The following is a 15648-nucleotide window of genomic DNA, read 5'->3' as shown; positions in this document are numbered from 1 at the left end:
CATTTGTAGTCCTGCAGGATTCCCATCACACAATCCCCGGGGCTTCATATATGTTTATACCACATTTACACCCATGGTATATGGGACATATATGTATGTGGGGGATCTTGGTCACATCCAGCTACACTACATTTGGACTGATGATACATTTAAACTGGATCACCATTGCAGATTTTGGAAAACGATTGGTCAGATCACCATTGATGTTAATCTGTGATACTACCCCTGGAGAGCTCAGCTTGTTTTCTATCTACAAAGGACTGAGAGCAATTTGCAGTATGAGTGATTGTTCTTATTGACCTTCCCAATGTTGGAGTCATACACCGGGCCCAGTGTTCTGATGGCTGCCATTGTTATGTGTTGTAGTCTTTTTCACACCATGCACAAAAGAAAATTTGTAGCTATTTGATGACTTGTACCTCTAAAGCTCCAGTTGTGAGGATCTGAGGATGACCCATCAATGAGAGATGATGGAAGCTGCCATTACTAGCCTGGTTGTTCTGATCCTCTATTTGTCTGAATCAATGACCCACAATGATAATTCAGATCAGGTGTTCAGCAAATTGCAGCACAACTTGTATTATAGCTATAGGTATGTTTGATTCAGATTGATGGACACCTAAAGATCAATTTATATCCAAGCGTTCAACAATGGAAGCTCCGATCAACTCTCAGTGACAGGTCCTCTTTATTAATCATTCTGTCCTCCCTTTAGTAAATGGTTCTGGAATCCCATCTCCAGTCCAGTGATTGCTGAGTGCGGGGTTACACCCATTATTTTCTATGCTTTATAACTATCTCTATCTTGGGTTTACTAGGGACAGTCAATATCTATTACGTGAGGGGAAGCCACTGTCACCTGTGGTATGTTGGGGGTAATTATCTCTCCTCTTCCTTATATATGGGTATATTTGGATATATATATATCTTCCTTGTATATGGGGTATTATATTTCTTGCATTTCTCTCATACAGGGTGTGATTGTGAACAACCTCAACGTGAGAGCTGGCCAGAGAACTGTACAAAGTAAGATGTGATCCTAATGTGAGTTCTGTTCAATAACTTGTCTCATTATTTACTATACTTTGTATACATGTGTGCATGGTACAGTATTCTATATCCCACAAAAATGCATTCTGTATATACAATACAACCTACTGCCCCTCACCCCAAGGGCTGTTTATCAAATATTTCTGCCTAGAGCCCTTCTATATGTATAAATCTTGTTCTGTGGACCTATCCATCAGCTACATCCCCTCATAAAATTACATTTCCCTTGTACCTGTCCTGGCCTGCACCATTCAGCAGATGAAATGGACTGTTCAGAATTTATTGTTGTCTTTCTACAATTAAACTTTATCCAGCCAGGCTCCTTCTACTGCCCCTCCTAAAAGCCCCATTAGCTGAACTCCCCCATCTAATGTTCATACAGAAAGCAAAGTAAGATTCAATAAATCTAGAGTTGGGTGACTTTCTTGTGTTTGCATGGATCAGAGAGGGGATGATGGCCCATGAGTTTAATCTAAAAATTTATTGAATAGTCCAATATTAATGGATGGCTACAATCTCCATGAGGGCTATTTCAGGACTCGCATTGAGCTGCAGGTTCAGCCATAACCCCAATCCTTCACATGAGAGAGGTTGGGAACCACTTTTGCATGAGGCAGTCAATGTTGCTTTTTTACTGTGAGGTCTGTGGCTCCATTTGTACCCAGGAACTGTTAGCCATATGCTTCCACACTGCTGGTCCGATAGAGCCCTAAATGATTACTAATCACTTTCTTGCCTGAAGCTACAGGGAATACCAATGGTATTAAAGCTCATTTATGTGTACTAAAGATTTGAATGTCTATGTCCTGGTTACAGGTTCACTTTATTATTGCTATATATGGGGAAATATTTCTAGAAGTGTATTTAGTTTTATTTTCTTTTTTTGATTTAATATTGGTCTTAAATCCCCCCAAAATACCTTCTGAGATTGGTTGTAAAATGTGTGATGTAAAGGGTAGAAGTAGCCACTAATGTAGATCTCCAATTTTCTATATCCTATCACTGACGGAGTACAATATTTGCTGTTTTGTCTTTCTAGCTTTGCCATAATCCTGGGGAATGATCCTGAAAACTTGCTGCTGCACTTCAATCCCCAAATTGACCTCTCTGGAGTCACCAACATGATAATCTGCAACTCTCAGGAGAACAATGTTTGGGGGGAAAAGTGAACACGTATTCCCCTTCCAGAGGGGATCAGAAAATTTGGTATGTCTATGCCCCATACATGTGTCATGTTCATACCCTGCAATGTGCTATCACCATTATTAATGGACAAATCTAAATCTCTGCAAGATGCAGTATGTAGACAGTGATGGCTTTGGGTGGATGACTATAGGAGCTCCGCTATGGTGGTTACACCCTCAACTGATTCCATGAATGATGAAAACCCACAGAGGCAGATAGGCTTTCCTAACGCTGCCAACATAGATTTTCTAGGGATGAAGTTTCATATAAACTTCCACCGTTTTGCCATATTTGTCAAATGCTTTGACTTTTTTGGCTCAATTAAGTCAAGTAAAGTCACTGAGATGCGTTGCATGCAGCATTCCAATTGTCAAGTGTTTAATTTTCCATGATTTATCCCACAGACAACAAGGGTCAATAGGAGAGTAGTTTGGAGGATGATACGTATGGATATGGGGAAGAGGCAGGGGTGTTACCTAGGGCAGTGACATACAAATAGGGTTTGCAGGGAATTTGATTGAGACATTGGGCCCCTTGCTCCAGAGGACCTGTTTAGGCTCACTGTTGTACACAGAAAGGAAGCTCTTCTACCTTTTGGGTTCCTCTTTATGAATCAGCATTAAACTTTGTCTTTCAGAGCCCAACAAAGACAATAGAAGATCTTTTAGATGATGAGAGCTCTGATGTACAGAGGCATTACTGATATGAAGCAGCTGGTCCTAACTGGTGGGAACCATTGCAGCCCACAGATCAGTAACTAGACCATCAGTAGTGGTTGAAGGATTATAGAAATTTATGGAAAGAGGTTTCCTGAAGTCAATGACTTGGTGGCAGGGTCTCCTTATTCTTCATTTACAAGTAAAGGACTCTTTTTAGTCCATCAACCTATGGCCAAGCTGACAGTCTCATTATTTTTTCCTTACAGGTTTCTTTCAAGTATGAGAAAGAGAAGTTCAACATTCTATAGTCTTCTGGAAGTTGGTTCTCCAGTCCACTTCTCTGCAGAGGCGATCCAATATTTGTCGGTGAGAAACCTGGACCTCAAGTGCCTGAAGATAGAATAAAGAATCGGACAATAGAGGGTCCACCTGTGTTGGGTGTCCATATTCGGGGTCCTAGCTTCCCATAGCCAGTTGTCTTTTAGCTATTTTGTGAGCCAATCCCTATGTGCATCCTATTAGCTGCTTCTATAAGTCCATCCCCATGTCACAGAATAGCCAGTAAGCAATATTATGTCCAATACAATACATTGTTCAATATCCTAAACTGATTTAGGACTGGTTGCTGTAGTTTGTAGCAAATCAATGTCCGCTGTTCAGTGCCCTCCTATCTGCATTGCTGGATGTTTTGTAAACCAAAAAATCTGTTCTATATAATATTTGGAGAAAATGGCTGTTACAAAAACCTTGTGCATTACATACGTCAATAAAAATAACAATTTGTGTATTTTATTCTTCGGCGAGGACAGCAAAACATATTCTGTATTTTGGAGTTGTTTAGTCTGCCAAGTGTATTACAGGTGGCAGATGAGTTCTGCGAAGAGACAGCCTCCAATGATTGCCTGGAGAAATGGTATATTTATAATGGTGATTTATAATGGTAAATGTGGGCTCATGCTTGACTGATGTAGTGATCACAGGGTCTGGCAGTGAATGAAATGCATGGCAATAGATCTCAGTTAGTAAATGATGAGAATGTATTACATAATCAAACAAAGCTGAAAAAATAGGAAGGGGCATGAAAACAATAAAGAACCACCAACCACTGACATTTTAGATTAAACTTTGGAGCTTTTTTCATTGTGCAGCGGAGAGCGTCTGGCAGTGGATCAATCATCATGAGATGTTTGGACATTTCTGGATCTTGAAAACGTACGTTTTTGATTTAAAAAAATGCAATTTATTCCACTGTGCTGTGTCTTATTTTCTAGGGACTTTTTTTAGCTGGGAATGGAAAGTTGCACTGTGAACCCCTGTACTCATTTACCATGTAGATATCTGGGGATCTCTCTAATAAAGGTTCTAGGGACTTTTTTTAGCTGGGAATGGAAAGTTGCACTGTGAACCCCTGTACTCATTTACCATGTAGATATCTGGGGATCTCTCTAATAAAGGGGGTGTCAATTTCAAATAATACCCACACACCCACAATCCTCAAACAACAGAGGGCTTCAGATTGTGGGGAAGAACCCCTCTGACCCAATGTTGGCAAGGCTCAGCCTGGATTTCACAACAAGGAAGGGGGTACATATGCACTTGTTGCCAAGCTTTGCAATGCCATTACTTACACAATTGCACACTAACACCATTGGGAGAGGGGCTTCAGGCCCTTTACAAACCCCGGGGAATTACATTTCCCAGCATGTTCCATCATCAGAGAAAATAGGTCAGACAGCTCATGCTGGGGATCCTGTAATATTCAATGACACATGGGATCCCAGGAACAAAGATCTACTGTAGGATACAAAAAGGTGAGTCCTTCAGTAATTATTCCTTTATTTCCATTATACCATCAGCAATGATGTCCTCAGCTGTCACTTCAAGCAACAAAGAAACTGAATTACCATTCCTGGGAAAATAATTGAACAGATTTGTGTTCTTTGTCAAGCTTCACCTGAAAAGTTCAGCTTGTTTTCTATCCACTACAAGGTGAATGAGAACAATTTGCAGTATGAGTGATTGTTCTTATTGGCCTTCCCAGTATTGGAGTCATACACCGGGCCCAGTGTTCTGATGGCTGCCATTGTTATGTGTTGTAGTCACCATGAATTAAAGGGAAATGTTAATCTATTTAATGACTTGTACCTCTAAAGCTCCAGTGGTGAGAATCCGAGAATAAACCATCACTGAGATGATGGAAGCTGCCATTGCTGGCCTGGTTGTTCTGATCCTCTGTCTGTCAGAATCTCTGACCCACAATGAGGATACAGATCAGGTGTTCAGCAAATTGCGGCACAACTTGTATTATAACTTATAGGTATGTTTGATTCAGGTGTGTGAGGGATGATAAAAGATTTCTTTATATCCAAGCAATTCTTAGGAATTCTGAAGAATGGTTTCAGCAATGGTGGCTTCCAACATCTCTCAGTGACAGGTCCTCTATAATAATCATTCTGTCCTGCCTAAATCTGTTCTGGTAGTAAACGGTTCTGGAACCCCATCTCCAGTCCAGTGATTGCTGGGTGTGGGGGTTACACCCGTCTTACTGATTGGTTGCAGCCTGAGCAGACAGTCCTATAAAGGAGGAAGGGGAAGGGCTGCTCTTCACAAGTCTCAGCAAGGGAAGCAGCATGGAGATGCAAGTAAGGATGAACATCAATGGAAGTTGCTGGGACTGGCTAATGGGTGATACGGCCCAAATGGCGTGGTTGTATGTGCTGTGGAGAGAATATAATGGTTCTGTTCTGAGATGTGACATTTCTGCACGTTTTGTGTCCGTCCAATATGTCCTAACATTATATTTAAATCTGCACTCCACAAATGTACAATGATTACCCTTACGTTGGGTCCCCCTACATGTTTTATCCTCTCTATTATACTACGGACAGTCAATATCTAATATTCTGGGGTACTGCCACCCTCTCTGTGGTATGTTGGGGGTAATTATCATCTCTTCCTTTTACATGGTATGGGGTAATATAATTCTTGTATTTCTCTCATACAGGGTGTGATTGCAATCAATCTCAATGTGAGACCTGGCCAATCCATAGAGGTGAAGGGGCTCATTGCAGAGAACTGTACAGAGTAAGTTTGGATGTGATCCTAATGTGAGTTTTGTCTGATCTCATTGTTTACAATACATTGGATACATGTGAGCTCTGTCCATGGTACAATAATCTATATCCAAAACTGTGCTTTTATATTATTGCAACCTACTGCCCCCGCTAAACATTGAATAAGGAATATTTCCCAAATTCCTGATTATAGCAAAGAGTTCTGCCCAGAGCTGGCAGCCCCACTCTTCCTCTCTAGTTTGCTTTCCTGGTCTAATTTGAGGATTACTCACATCCGTGCCTGGAGCTACAATATTAGCTTAGTAATGGCTACAATAATAGTTTTAATGCTCTTCTAATTTGTTATTAATATATAATGACTGAAATGTCCTGGTAACAGGTTAACTCCAGGCACTACTATAAATAGGGACATATTTAATGACTGTGTTTATATGGCTTTTTTTTAATTCCCAGAATACCAGCTGAAATCTTTTCATGTAACTTGTAAGGATGAGCGGGAATATTAAGTTCGATCTTGTGGCGAATTGGGTCTTTCTCGCATAGTGAAAATGTAAGCAAGAATGGCCTTCTGATTTGCTGAGAGGTTGAGTTCTCACTGAATGGCAGGATTTCCAGGGCTGCATCATGTACCCCTGGAAATCCTCTGTGATCCCCGGGCACTAGAGGTTAATGAACTGCCACAGCTGCAATCATTGAGAAGATGCCCAGCACAGAGACCCTCCTGACATTGTAATATAAGTATCTCCTAATAAAAGATATGTTAGTATCTGTAACAAATGCATCACTTGTAAGAGATACTTATATTACAATGTCAGGAGGATCTCCTTTGCCGAGTGTGCAATCCCCGGAGCACTAGAGGTTAAACCCCAGGGTTCGCAAATGGGGATTCCCAGGGCTGAATGCAGCTCTGGGAATCCTCCTGTTTTTAATTTCCCCTTCCGATGGTTCGCAATTATCGCCAAAATTTTGGGGAACCATTGGAAGTTTGAGGAAATTTTCATGAGAATGCCAGAGGCTCATCACCAGTAACTTGTCAATAAAGAGGCAGAAGTACCAACCACTAATAAATGTCAATATTCTATAGGCCACCATTGACGGAGTAAAAATGCTGTTCTGTCTTTCCAGCTTTGCCATAAACTTGGGGAAAGATCCTGAAAACTTGCTGCTGCACTTCAATCCCCGATTTGACCTCTCTGAAGTCACCAACACGATATTCTGCAACTCTCGGGAGAACAATGTTTGGGGTGAAGCGCAGAAGGAAAATGTATTCCCCTTCCAGAGGGGATCAGAAACTGTGGTACGTCTATGCCCCATATATTTGTCATGTTCATCCCCTGCAAAGTGATATCCCCATAAATAGACAAATATAAATCTCTGGAAGATGCAGTAGGTAGATGGTGTGGGTGTAGGAGCTCTGCTATGGTGGTAACACCTTCAACTGATTCTATGAATGATAACGTCCCGCGGATAGGCTTACCTAATGCTACCATTGTCTATTGTGTAGGAATGACGTCAGTCCAATGGGAACGTCCACCATTTTGCAATTCCTCTAAACAGAATGAGTTCAGATTAAGGTGCACGGAATGCAGCATTTCTATTGGCTGGTGTTATGATAACTTAACATGATTTGCAAAAGAAACAACCAGCTAATGCTGTAAAATTTTATTTTTATTTTGTCACATGGTTTAAATGTTTGTGAAATTATCAGAAGAGAAGATGGCGGGATCAGGAAATCCTTGCAAGGAATGCCATGGTAATTGGAATAGTCATGGCTTATTGGAATAGTGGGGGGGCTGCTCATCAGCCTCTTCCAAAGCTCACGGTTACTTTGCTGGTACAAAATAACTGAATTTGTTGGTTCAACAACCTAATTGTGAGTAGGGTAGGTAGATGAAGAGACACATGGGTGTTCTTGGTAGCTGTCGAACTGGGGGTCACTGGAAGTGTTCTCGGCAATGCATGGTTTACGGTTAGTGGGACATTTCTCCTAAAATGATGTAACTGAACTTTGCAAATCTCATGTATATCAGGAAAAGTGATCTGTGGGCATATTGGGCTGAAGTTCTATAATGAGATCATGCTGCAATACTGAATTATCCAATGTAAGACAGCTGATCCTAACTGGTAGGCAGTAGTAGAAGCTTAAGAAAACCTTTTTCGTGGCATGAGTCTCTTTATTTCATTGTTCACTAATAAATTACTTTTTACAGCCAACCAACCTATGGCCAAGCTGACAGTCACTTTTCTTTTCTTACAGGTTTCTTTCACGTTTGAGAAAGAGAAGTTCAATGTTCTGTTGCCTTCTGGAAGTTGGTTCTCATTTCCAGTCCGCTTCCCTGAAATGGTGATCTCGTATTTGTCCTTGAAAAACCTCGAGCTCAAATGCCTGAAGATAGAATAAAGAAACCTTTAGTAGAGCCGATACCTGTGCTGGGTGTCCATATTCCGATCCTAGTTGTTTTTGCTTTGCACTGAAATGAACCTAGTGGAAGAAGGAAAGTTATAATTGCCCTTGATATTTTAACACCCTGCCAATCCATCTGCATCCTGTTTCTTCTATCAAATTATTCCCATGTCGCAGAACAACCACAAAGCAATTTTGTGTTCAATACATTTGTTCAGTTTTTATAAACCAGAAATCTGATGACATTATGTATTGTATTTGGAGTATTGGTCAAATAAAACTGCTGTTGCAATAACCTTGTGCAGATCATAAGACAATAAAAGAATAAAACTACAATATATGTGCATTTCCATCCTTTCCTTTGATGTGCGTACATCAAAATGAGCATTTATTAACGATTAGCTAAGCTGTATGGGCAAGGGGGGTGGGGGTGGTAACATCTATTGGATATAGGGACAATGGACACAGATAATGGATTGAAAATGGCCAGTCATGCCGAAAATGTGACGCTTACATTACAGAGAGGTTTTTTGGAATGGAAACCAATTTAATTGCATCTTGTTAAATTTTTTTTAACTCAACGGAAGCTTGCTTTCTTGTGTAACACATTATGATAATGTAAGTAATCCAGTGGGTCCCTTAGGATCTTTTCAGTGATTTTAGGCTTGTTCATGACTCTGGTGATCACTTGAAGTTTCACGTCTTCTGTGAGTGTCGGGATAACTGAGCTAGACGGTCACACCAGTCTAGGTGCATCTAAAGCACATGGGGCCTAACAATACCCTTTTGGGGTATGACTGCATTTTAGGCAAAATGAAGCAGGCAGTTGAGATATTAATGAGGAATTTACCAGCTCTGTTTTGCATATGGTTAATTAAACTATTTGGACTCTATGGCTTTATTCTCAGTTCCATATTTGTGAAAAAAACAGTTTCCCACCCCTGGTTGTACCCTGGTCTGTATTGTACATTTATCGGACTGTTTTGGGTGGATTATATTGCCTTAGATTTAGGGACCGTTCTCTTACTAGGATGATGCACTTAATGGCATACTTAATCCAGCCAATGGTGTGTTGCCGTTTGCTCTCAGATTCCAGATCTTTATGGAGAAAAAAGGTTGTACAGAACCTCACTGGCCCACTTCCTATCCAGGAAGATCCCAATAATAAAAACAAAGCTTTCAGGCTCTAAATTTGGCCAGTGGCTCCAACTTGTCAGCTAAATTGACTCCAACTGTACAATACTGTAAATGGCGGTTATACCATGCTGCTTTGAGTCATATCTGACCCCTGAACATCAGAGGAATTTGGATTTTTTTCCTCGCGACCCCCTACTTGGTGCACTTTTCCTTCTACTCCTCCCCCCCCACAAACACACACCTTTTTGTTCTATTATTTAATTACATTTTTTTTTCTTTCTATTTTCACTTGCACTTTTATAATTTGTCAAGTTATTGTTGTAACAAGTGTGCACTAACATGGTTGGAATACTTTTATGGTTATGTTAGTATCTACCTGTTTATTTGATTCAATTCCAATCCTGTGATATTTCGTATCCCCCCCCCCCCCTCTTGCCCAATAGGGAGATTTCTGTTGCTCCCCCCCCCTCCGGTTTTTCTTGTACCCCGAAAAAACTTTAAATAAAGAATGTTTTAAAAAAGAATAAAAAAATTAGTAGATATAGCCATTGCTCCTGGAAAAAAAATGGCATATTCAAAGAAAAATAAATTGGGACCCTTTGGTATGAGCTATTGGAGTTCTAACCTTATAGGTTTATGGGCTCATTTGGAGAGGTAACGTGTAAAGGCTACAAATGGGCAGGATTGTTTAAATGTGAGACCATTGTTTTTTGGCCATTATGTGGTCACCATTGTGTATTTGTTCAAAATCAATGTTCAAATATATGGTATGGATATGAGCTATGTTAACGCGGATGATGTATGCCTTGTTAGATAGGGATACATAATGGGGCTCCCGGGGTCAGCAGCCATTCTTAGCACAGAGACCAGTCCAGTGACTTTTTTAAAATGGTGCTATTACCAGTCTATACAGTGCTCACTCGCCATAGCTCTAGCGTCTATTGCAAGGCCGCCATTCTATCTCTGCAGTCTTGTGAATTGTGTGTGATGGCCCACCTGGAGCAGTGGTCAGATGTCAGCCTCCTAAACCCAGGTGAACCCACACCCCACTAACTACAATTCTGTGAGCAAGATTTAGGACCCTACAGAGTCATGAATAGAAAGATTGCCTTCTTTCCTATTTTGCCCTTCAAGCCATATATGCCCTTCCCCACCTATACACATATATTACTTTTTAAAAGATGACCCCAATATTTTTGAGATGACATTTTGAAGCATTTGACTGATGTAGTGACTTTCCTTGGACCATAAGTAATAAAATGAATTCCATATCCTTTGACTTGGAATTTAGATTTGGGTCAAACCCGAACGTTGAGATGAGTTTAGACCTACAAGTCTAGAAGTCAACTGAGAATATATGAGCAACACTAATCACAGATAACCAACATGACACACTACATTACACATACACAACCCAACACTGCCTCTTTTTACCATGGCACAAGCTTGCACCATCTTCACCAGATTGTCTTTAGGGATTGGTGCCTTCATCATCTTGAGTGGCTGCCCCAGTACATTACAGATATAGAACCCAACACAACCCCCCTTTACCATAGCACAAGGTGGCGCCATCTTCACCAGATTGTCTTTAGGGATTGGTGCCTTCATCATCTTAAGTGCTTGCCCCATGATGATGTTACTCCCGGCACCAGGGCATGTCCAGATTCTACACAGAGCTATTCACTGTGCATATTGTAAATGTAGGGCCCTGGTCTAGCCAGTGCTCACCATATTCCAGCACCCAATCTAATCCACATGTAACCTATTGCAAGCCTCAGGAGGTTAGATGCGCTGTCCCAACACACGGTTGTCCCCAGGACTTCTGTGTGCTAGGAATGGCGTCTGGGGGAAGGACTGACAGAGGACCAGGAGCCCACAGACAATGCAGTACAAAAGGTTCCCACAGAGGCAAGTCCAGAATACAGAGCCAAAGGTCATACATAGGAAATTAGTCGGCCAGAATTAGAAACAGGCAGTCAGCAGCAGGAAGTCTAACAAATACACAAACTAGCAGCAAGTCAGGCAAGCCTAACACTACAGCAGGCTCCAGTGGAGCAGAAAGGCTATAAAGGCCCAGCAGTAAATGGAAGGGCAAGATGAAGCCAGAAATAAATCTGCTTCTAAGATGCCCCTCTGCTGTGCACAGCCTGAGTGTGTGCTGGGGATGCGAGAAAGTACATCTCAGGCTGCACAGCTAAAGGGAAGCAGGGGATGCTCTTATTTCCTTACTGTTCTTGCTGCTGCAAGTAACTTTGCTGGACAGAATAAGCAGGCTGTGATACTGCAGTGACATACAGCATGGGATCGGTGACCAGATAAGTGTTTTCTAACAGATTTCCACATTCAGACTGGCTTGATTTGTATGCACGTTGTGCCAAGCCTTGCTGCGCCGTTTATTACACAACTGCACATTGACACTTGGAGGTCCCAAAATATTGGCACACAGAGTTGAGGGTCCTAGAAGAATGAAAAACTGACATTCAGTGGTCCCAGAATTATTACACAGTTGAGGGGGGCAGAACAATGACACTTTAAGTCAACCGTCCTTGTTCATATTTTCTGTTTTCTTTAAAGCATGCCCATAAAATGATAGTTTGGATAAAAACCCACAGAGCCAGGAGTGAAGCTTAGTAAGTTAGTCAACACTTCCAGCTCCAGCTTGGTGGGGATAAATGAACCTTGTTCTTGGATAAGGAATGCTCCATGGCCAAGACTCAGAATAACCTGACACAAACATTACAAGTTCTAGCGGGATCTTTGCAAAACCTAAGTGTGCCCCACCAAGGAATTACATTTCACAGCATCTTCCATCATCTGAGGAAATAGGTCAAAACAATTTATTTCTTCCAATACCTCACCAGTTGGTGGAGACATGGACTGGTAGTACCTCATCTATTGGGGCACACTGGCATCTGTGGACATAAAATATTTGGGGTTTGCAACTTTTTGCTCTCTTGTCCTTAACAAATTAAAAATTGAATATGGCAGTCCTGGCTTGGGGGTCTTCACTCAATGACACATTGACACTGAGGGTCTTATAATATGCAGTGGCTCTTGGGGTTCAAGGAACCCACTGAAACTGTTAATTACTAAAAAGTTAATGTTGGTCCTTAGTACTATTTCCCTGAGTTCTATTGTACCAGCAGTAATGATGTCCTCAGCTGTCACTCCCAACCAAGTAACACAGATATCAAACATTAAATTCCAGCCTTGTTAGGCCAATGGTTGATCATCATTCTTATAGGTAAATCAGAGGGGTAACAGGGGTATGAATGGCCAATCTTACCCAGAATGGGGATGAGACAGCCAATTACACCAGTACTGCTGATGCTGGGGAACAAAGGAAACTTAATTGTCCACATTCACCTTTGAGGTCTTTGCGACCCGAATTGTATTATAGCTATATACATGGTTGGTTAAGGTGTGTGAGTGACACAAAAAGATCAGCTCTACATCCACCCAGTTCTTAAAGAAGTTCAGCAATGGCAGCTGCCATCATCTCTCAGTGACAGGTCTTCTTTATTATTTATTCTGCCTCTTCTATAGCTGCCCTGGTAATGAATGGTTCTGGAACCCCATCTCCAGACCAGTGATTGCTGGGTGTGGGGGTTACACCCGTCTTACTGATTGGTTATAGCGTGAGCAGACAGTCCTATATAAGAGGAAGAGGAAGGGCGGCTCCCCACACGTATCCCAGCACAGGGAGCAGCATGGAAGGATATGTGAGTTTTGAATAACAATGCAAGTTGCTGGGGATGGCCAATGGGTATTATGGGCACATTTAGGTAGTGGCTATGGTGCTTCTGTGCTGCTTAGTAGCTATAATGGTGGTGACATTTTGGCACATTTTGTGGGTTATTCCATCATGTTTAGTGCCTGTTCTGGTGAACCATAGGTCCCAGACATACCTAGTTTGGTAATGTTGGACTCTGAACTTGTGGGAATATGAATTTTGATATAAGAGCATCCTAATCCATGTGATTGCACCCTCCCAGCCTTCCAACACTTTGCTGTCATTGGATGGTCCTATCAGTCCCTTATCTTGGTATTGGCATAGAAAAACCCATGTAAGCCTAACAGAGGGCAATGGCATTGACCCTGCAGGGCCCTGCAGAGACCAGTGACTGATTAATACCTAAACTTCATGTGGGCAGAACCTCCCCTTCACCCCCTTAAGAATGATGGCTGGAGGTACAGAGCAGAGGCTGGAGAACCTCTTTAGGGTCTGTGTCTAGCTCAATGGACAGAGGAACATGAACTCTTCATTATCAGGTTTTCATCTGTCATCAGATAGCCCACTAACACATCCTTCCTGGTCAGCTGTTTTACAACACGCCTGGTACAAGTTGAGATTTTGTCACCAGATCTGGCAAATAAGGCTAATGGAATGGTCTGACTGACATCTGATGCGTCCAGGAACACATTTAGTCATATTCCACTAAGTTGTAGGTTGCTGAATCGGTCAGGTCATTATTACAAGCCTTTGAGACCATGAATCGGACTCCTAGGCCTCAGGAAAGCCTGGAAACCCTGTTCTGGTAAACCATATGTCCCACACCTGCTTAGAGTTGGCTCATTGAACTCAATACTGGTTGGCAGATCATAAAACCTGAAGCTGTAGAAATATGAATCTGGCTATAATAGGAGCATTCTAGGTGTCCACAAAGCATCAATGATCGCACCCTCTAAGCCCTCCGACACCTTGCTGTCCTTGGATGGTTCTATCAGTCCGTCCTTTGGGTATTTGCATAGAAAAGTAATGTAAGCCTATCAGGGAGAAGCTTTCGCACAGAACATCCCGTTGCTAAAGACAACGGCATTGACAAATTGAGCGTCCGAGAACTCCATAACCCTGAACTTTGTACAAGCAACCTGGACAAAGATGAAGCAACTCTCACTAGAGTATATTTCATTATTGTTCCTTTTATTTTATACATTTGCTGTTAATTGATTAGTCTTTATTTTTCTGACTTGTTTATGTTTTGTTGTCTTTTTACTTATCAAACTTTATAAAAAGTGTAAGCTAAATGCTATCTGTAGAGATAGTGTAACCTTCTGTCCTCAACGTTATTATAAATGGTGAATACTAACCCATACCGTTCTGGAGTGGCAGTGGGTGAGATAGATGGTGCCAAGAGGCAGAATGCTAAATTCTAGTTGTCAAAGGTAATGGTTTGTGCTTCTGTCTACCTGTGAGTGCTTAGCAAGGGAAAACAGATTGGGTTAACCTTGCACAGTGATGGCCCATCTCAGCCAGCTGGTGCCTATTGTTGCTGAAAGTTCTGCAAAATCTATGCGCAGGGTGTGGGCTGAGTGTCACACTAATCTCCTGGAAATGTACAAAATTTACTCTTACACTGGGTCCTCCTCCATATTTTGGAACCATCCCCCTCTCTATTATACTAGAGACAGTCAATATCTATAATGCTGGGGGGTAGCTACAGTCTCCCTCTCTGTGGTATGTTGGGGGTAATCTCCTCTTCCCTATACATGGTATGGGGTATTATATTTATTGCTTTTCTCTCATACAGGGTGCAATTGTGGACAACATTTTTCTGATTCCTGGCCAATCCATGGAGTTGAATGGCTTCATTCCACTAGCCTGTAATGAGTAAGTTTAGATTTGAGATGTTTGATCTCATTATTTACAACTCCAGCTTGTGGCAATAAGTTTACCTTGGATAAAACCTGTTTTGATGACTTGCCAACCATCAGCTACTATACCTGAAACATGGGACAGAATTGGACTCTATATTCCCCTTGTACCTGGGTTACCCCATACAATAGATGATGTGACTTGCAATTCCCAGGTGTTCAGCCGCAGTTGGCCCTGCACCTGAGAGCTGCCAGCCGTGAAGTTCTATTCTGTGGCTCTGAAAGAGCCCTAAATGTGCTTTCATGATGGAATTTAAAGATTTGCTTCCATGCCTAAAGTTACAGGGATTAATACTCATGTATGGCTTGGTCTATGTAAATATTTGTCCATGTCCTGGTTATGGGTTCACCTTGGGTATTTCTTTACATGGGGACATATTTCCAGGACTGTATAAAGTTTTTTCTTGGATTTTGTTCTTAAATCCCCAAATTGCCATATGATATTGTCATATAATGTCAATAAAGGTTTAGAAGTAACCATCAC

General features: G+C 41.6%; 1 protein-coding gene across 1 annotated transcript; it reads left to right on the top strand.

Moving 5' to 3' along the window:
- Positions 1-5501: 5501 nt before the first annotated feature.
- LOC140341017 (galectin-1-like) lies at positions 5502-8708 on the top strand. The gene is made up of 4 exons (XM_072426553.1): positions 5502-5536; positions 5899-5978; positions 7094-7265; positions 8226-8708. Exons 1-4 carry the CDS (start codon positions 5525-5527, stop codon positions 8367-8369), a joined length of 408 nt encoding a protein of 135 aa, XP_072282654.1. The 5' UTR covers positions 5502-5524; the 3' UTR covers positions 8370-8708.
- Positions 8709-15648: the final 6940 nt, after the last annotated feature.

Source organism: Pyxicephalus adspersus, chromosome 1, assembly GCF_032062135.1.
Source record: "Pyxicephalus adspersus chromosome 1, UCB_Pads_2.0, whole genome shotgun sequence".
Classification (NCBI taxonomy): domain Eukaryota; kingdom Metazoa; phylum Chordata; class Amphibia; order Anura; family Pyxicephalidae; genus Pyxicephalus; species Pyxicephalus adspersus.
The sequence above is the reverse complement of the archived record's forward strand: the minus strand, read 5'-3'. Positions and strand labels throughout refer to the sequence as shown.